This window comes from Colias croceus, chromosome 9, assembly GCF_905220415.1.
Source record: "Colias croceus chromosome 9, ilColCroc2.1".
NCBI lineage: Eukaryota > Metazoa > Arthropoda > Insecta > Lepidoptera > Pieridae > Colias > Colias croceus.
In genome coordinates, this window is record NC_059545.1 from 4,310,595 (window position 1) to 4,317,128 (window position 6,534).

Here is a 6,534-nt window from a genome sequence, read left to right on the forward strand (position 1 = left end):
AAATCCCACGGGAACGGGATCTAAGGGTTTTTCTTTGACTAGGTACGCGAGCGAAGCCGCCGGCGGAAAGCTAGTAGGTATTTTATAGATTTTCAAACATAATCAATAATAGATGGTATATTCTTCCGCAAAAGGACCCTTAAAACTTCAAATGATTTTCTACACAGAATATCCATTAGAACCTAGGTAAATAAAACTCGTGTTATATACCAACCCAAATATAGGAAATTTGCAATTTGTGGCGTATCGTAATCCCTAGCTCAGTACCTATTACAATATGTAATACTGTGGTAATAGTTAGCGTACCTGTTAGACGATTCACGATACCTATGCTATTATTTTCAAAACAGATCTATACTAATATTATAAAGCTGAAGAGTTTGTTTGTTTGAACGCGCTAATCTCGGGAACTACTGGTCCGATTTGAAAAATTCTTTCGGTGTTAGATAGCCCATTTATCGAGGAAGGTTATCCATACTAATATTATAAATGCGAAAGTAACTCTGTCTGTCTGTCTGTTACTCAATCACGCCTAAACTACTGAACCAATTTGCATGAAATTTGGTATGGAGATATTTTGATACCCGAGAAAGGACATAGGCTACCTTTTATTGCGAAATATGTACCACGGGCGAAGCTGGGACGGACCACTAGTAGGCTATAATATCATCATGCTACGACCAACAGGGGTGGAGCCACGGGGGTGTAACCGCGCGGAGCAGCTAGTAAATGATATAGCCCACGGCCACGCGATGTTCTCTATTTTTCCAACGCTATATTGAAAGATGGTTAATAATAATAATATAATTATAGTCACTATTTATTCAAGATAGGTGTTAATATTTTGCATTAGGGCAGTCAAGATTGACACTGCAGGTCGCTCGAGTTGTATGCAACGCATATTGAATAACTAATAGTAAGGTTTGCCTATTTAGTACGCAATTAGGCGTACTTTGTGTTACGAGGTTCGAGAATATTCCCTAAGGAATTATGATACCTACCTATTATAGGGCTGTATAAAATTGCCTAACGCGCTTTCGCTTGACGAAATCCCAAAAAAAAACCTGTTTCAAGTCTTCGTTTTTGTCCATAAAAAATATCTGTCTGCCTTACCTTACTTACGAGAAAATGATTTTACGAAATTGAAATTGTGAAAAAAGATATACATACATTTATTTAATTGTTCAAACATTTATTTAAGTGTTCAATTAGACTTCTAGAATCACTTGAATGGTCATAACATGGTTTTACCATTTACATTACTATTAATATGGCAAAAAGCATAGGTAGAAGCACAGACTAATAATAATATACTACGTGTAGAAGTAACAATCGTTTATTCAAATAAAAAAAAAATATTGTGGGAACGAAGAAGCCTCCGTGCTAATGTAATATCCTAACTTTAGCCGATCTCTAGTCTGAAGTGTAGGTTCATTTCATTTATATTTAATCGGCTCTTTTTTCATGAAAGAGTGTTGTTACTAAGTTAATCAGGGATTGTTATCCATCCTTATAAACGTTCATACTTTTGGAATGACAAGCTAATTTCAAGGTGTTAATCAAACAAATCACTTTACATTCAATCATGATATAGATATTTTTGGCTATTATCTGGTCCGATTTGAAAAATTCTTTTGGTGTTAGATAGCCCATTTATCGAGGAAGGCTAGCTATAAGCTAAGACCAACAAGGGCAGAGCAATGCGGGTAAAACCGTGGGGCACAGCTAGTTAGGCATATTCAATGAACACGAAGAACAAACAAATATCTTAAAGGTGATAAAAATTAATGTTGCAAGTTATGATAATTAACATTATTTATATGTTTGTTACGATAAAATTTGTGAGTTAATTGCACTCTAGTTGAGACAATTGAATGCACTATTTGTTTCGCTGAGGTCTACTTTGGCATTAAATGGTCAAGCCCAGTCATTGTAAATTGATAAAATTTCTTTAAACAATATACTTACCTACATTCATGATAAACCGGTCACATAAAGCAATAATTGTTATCAGTATTTACTCAATCATATCTTTGTATTTCAGATGATTATCGGTAGTTAGTTACCATTTACGTTTTCTTGTCATCTGTATATATTCGAATCCAATCTATGGCGAGTCTATATCGGGTCGCATTGAGCATTGAACCGTTTAAAGCGGCGTACACTCGCCACTTTGCTTCAGTATCATTTGTGGTATAACTCAATCAACACATTAGCTAGACATGGCAAAGGTGAACGGAATTCAGAACGAAATAAAAGAGTCAGCCTTAGACCTAATTGGGAATACGCCGATAGTCGCGCTTGATCGCTTACACCCAGGGCCAGGTAGAATACTAGCGAAATGTGAATTCATGAATCCTGGAGCATCGATTAAATGCAGATCTTCGTTGCATATGATAAACAAGGCAATAGAAAAGGGACTGCTGAAACCTGGTCAATCCGTTCTGGAAGTTACATCTGGCAACCAAGGATGTGGTCTAGCAGTCGTCTGTTCTGTAATGGGACACCCCTTAACTGTAACAATGTCGATGGGGAATAGTGCTCAACGAGCTATCCACATGGAGGCCCTTGGTGCTAAATGTGTGCGAGTACCTCAAGTTGAAGGAACATACGGCAATGTCACCCTCGCCGACGTTAAAGAAGCTGAGAAAGAAGGTTTACGCATAGCTGAGGAAATTGGCGCTTATTATGTGAATCAGTTTAATAATGAAGATAATGCAAACTCTCATTATTGTACGACGGGACCTGAAATTTGGAGACAAACCGGCAACCGCGTCGACGCTTTTGTAGCTACGGTCGGCACAGCAGGCACATTTACTGGTTCATCGAGATTTTTGAAGGAGAAAAACCCAAATATTCAATGCTACGTCGTGGAACCTGAGGGTTCGCAACCTATTCGGGGCTGCGCTATTACGAAACCGTTGCATTTATTGCAAGGTTCCGGTTACGGGTGCGTTCCTAATTTGTTCAAATTTGAAACAATGGATGGTACCCTCAGTGTGACGGATGAAGAAGCATCGAAATATATGAAACTTATTGGAGAGAAAGAAGGTCTCTACGTAGGTTATACGAGCGGTGCCAATGTTGCTGCTGCTGTTAAGTTGTTAAACTCGGGTACATTGCCTGAAGACGCATGGGTGGTAACGCTTCTCAACGACAGTGGCTTAAAATATACGCCAGTACCAGAGTCTTTAAGTACCTAGTAAGAGTGATAACACTAATTCAGATTGAATTTAATTTTATTACTTACGCTATAGTAAATAATAATTAATATAAAGTCTTAGAAAGCGCGTAAGTACGTTTAAGATAACTAGAAAGTTATTAACCAAGTATATCATAAAAAGCATTTAGGTAATTAGTGACATCGAATTATGCATGATGTTTGTTGTGATTCATTTTCTTTTTACTTATTTAACTGATACTACGTAACTATAATATAGTTTAATGCAAAAGATGTTTAATTTATTTAAACGAACACAAATTATTGTATCTATATTTATATTATTAATCTTAACATATTTACATACATATAATTGTATATATGTACATCCATTCAAATTCTAATAATCCATACTAATATTATAAATGCGAAAGTAACTCTGTCTGTCTGTCTGTTACTCAATCACGCCTAAACTACTGAACCAATTTTCATGAAATTTGGTATGGAGATATTTTGATACCCGAAAAAAGACATAAGCTACTTTTTATCCCGGAAAAATGACGCAATTCCGGAAATCCCACGGGAACGGGAACTATGCGGGTTTTTCTTTAACTGCGCGGGTGAAGCCGCGGGCGGAAACCTTGTTGTACATAAAAATGATAAGATTTATAAATGAGTACCTATATATTGACTCATAGCATTCTATTTATACTTTTATCTTATAACGTTAATTATTAAATACTTTTTTATATACCTACGTTTTTTTTCTTGTATTTCGTCGACACCAGAAGTAAAACAAATTATAAATTGTTTTAAGTAGTTTATTGCGTTTTCAATTTATTTGACATGTTATTCCCATATTGGCTTATTCTTGAAAAGAATAAATATTGTAATATACAATAGGTAAAGAAATCTATTATATAAAAATGAATCGCAAAATGTGTTGGTAAGCGCATCACTGAATAACGGCTGAACCGATGCAGATGTCATTAATTCTTTTTTTATAGTATTCCTTGAAGTACGAGGATGGTTCTTATGGAGAGAAAACGTAAACATGTACCACGGAACATGAAGCCGGGGCGGACCGCTAGTATTCAATAATTGTAGGAACCGTTATCAGTATGTTTTAGTAATATATCAAATATGTATATAAATATGTTATTGGCGATTGTATAGTATTTAGTCTACAAATTATTGCTTCATCATGTTTACTTCTTGTAATCTTATTCTTGTGATATTTTTTGTGACGTAAAACTGTCTGTGAGAGTAGATGATATAATATTACCTACCTACAGCTACTATCCACTACCATAAAATATATGTATACCTATAACAGGTATATATTTATTTTTTATTAGAATAACATCATTTCATGAATTTTGTTTGGTGGTACTTAGTTTACTTATTCATTACGCCTCTTTTATTAGAAAGTTGCAAAGCTTTAGTATATTAGTATAGTATTATTAATAGATTTTTTTTTATTTTTTTAAGTTCAGAACTTAAGTTATGCATTTGAAATCAATTCGTTTTTATATCTTAATGATTTATCTAAACAATTTTATCGCATTTTTTAAATAAATAAACTCTTTATCAAGTTCAAGTACCTACTATTTTTCCATCATAACTAAACAAACAATTTCATGTTACCTATGCGATAAAGATTATTTCTAAGTACTACACTAATATAATATTTCGTATTTACTTTAAATAATGATAATTATTTCGCCCGAATTCAAAGGTGTAGTGTTGGTTTTAACTTTTTAATATTCAATTAAAAATGACCCCGGATGGACTTCTAACACCCCAAATTATACCTGTCGGCAAATTTGAAGACAGCGGTGACTAACAAACAAAATAATATCTTCGTTATTATAATTTGGAGTCGCTGTTTTTACAAGTAGGTACCTATTTCGAAAGATCCGAGAGATTAGTAAAAAATAAAAATCTTCTCGCGTCTCCGCTTGTTATATGGCCATTTTCGACCCATTTAGTGAATTCCGTTCGGTGATTTGGCAATCTAATTTTGCTGTTTTTAAAGGCTCTAGGCATGTCTGGTGCAAACACGGCAAAATTTTAAGGTCTGTTCCATGTCTGTTCCGCTAATTAAAGGGAACGGACGTTTCAAGGAATATTGGACGTAAATCAAATAATTATCTTGTAATTTGTATGGTTATGTGTCTATCATAATTCACGAAGGAAATCAAGAGTCTTTTCTCACGTAAAAAATAATAATATTATGATGCTTCTTGATCGTAGATACTATTTAGAGGTTTTTGGTAGTAGACAAGAATTGAGAAGCGTGCTTGGATTTCAATTATGACCGTGATATGTTTTTATGATGATCAGTTAGTAAATTGCTGATTCTCTTCTACCTAGGTAGTTATGATTTGCATTTCATTCTCTATCCAGAATATATAATAGTATGTATTACGCCTCTATATTCATATTTTGATCGTATTTTCTATAAAAATATGTTCTTTGGAAAAAAATATCCCTATAGTCTGGTATATATCGAATCGCCAAAAACTCGTAATGTCTGACAAAAAATTGGTTTCTACCCTTTTATCACTGAAATAGCATAGGTACATTTTTTGTTTGTTCTTTTACTTGTTATTGTGTTTTTTGTTTTTCGTCATGAGGATGTATTAGACGCGACAAATTAAAAATAAGCGAAATACTGTGGAAATACCTAAGTAGCAAAAAATAAATCTTTGATCAGAAGACTTGTAATTTTTAGTGTTTAGCTCCAAGTACACTTATCTACTAAAGCATATAGTACTTACAAGTACCTAGTTTTTATCTCAATGGTTTTTATCAATTGTTTTTGGTAGGTACAAGGCAGATAGACAATTTTAATTAAAGTTTTCGGTTCAGTATCGATTAAAATTTTCCAACAAAAAGAAGCAAATTAAACAGAAATGGCATCAAGAATTTGACAAATTATTTTGTAATGAAAGTAAAAAAATATAAAGGATATGGAACAGAATTTGTAATGGGCGTAATGGAGTGAAGCTGCGGGAAAGCTAGTTTGCACTTATCACACAACCCACGCACGGAAATAGACCCATAATTTCGAAATTTGGCCAGATGAAATTACGGGCACATCTTGTTAATATAAATTATTATAATTATAAATTAATGTGTAATTAACTATGCGTTTAAGTATATTATAGATATTTGAAGTAAACATTTTATTATAAGAAAGAGAATTTATCTATTACTAGTGGTCCGCCCCGGCTTCGCCCGTGGTACATAATATTTCGCATTAAAAGGTACCTAGCCTATGTCCTTTCTCGGGTATCAAAATATCTCCATACCAAATTTCATGCAAATTAGTTCAGTAGTTTAGGCGTGATTGAGTAACAGACAGACAG

General features: G+C 33.9%; 1 protein-coding gene across 1 annotated transcript; it reads left to right on the top strand.

Annotated features, from left to right (window-relative positions):
• Positions 1–2,138: 2,138 nt before the first annotated feature.
• Positions 2,139–3,502, top strand: LOC123694207 (putative inactive cysteine synthase 2). Its single transcript, XM_045639569.1, has one exon. It carries the CDS (start codon positions 2,223–2,225, stop codon positions 3,201–3,203), a length of 981 nt encoding a protein of 326 aa, XP_045495525.1. The 5' UTR covers positions 2,139–2,222; the 3' UTR covers positions 3,204–3,502.
• Positions 3,503–6,534: the final 3,032 nt, after the last annotated feature.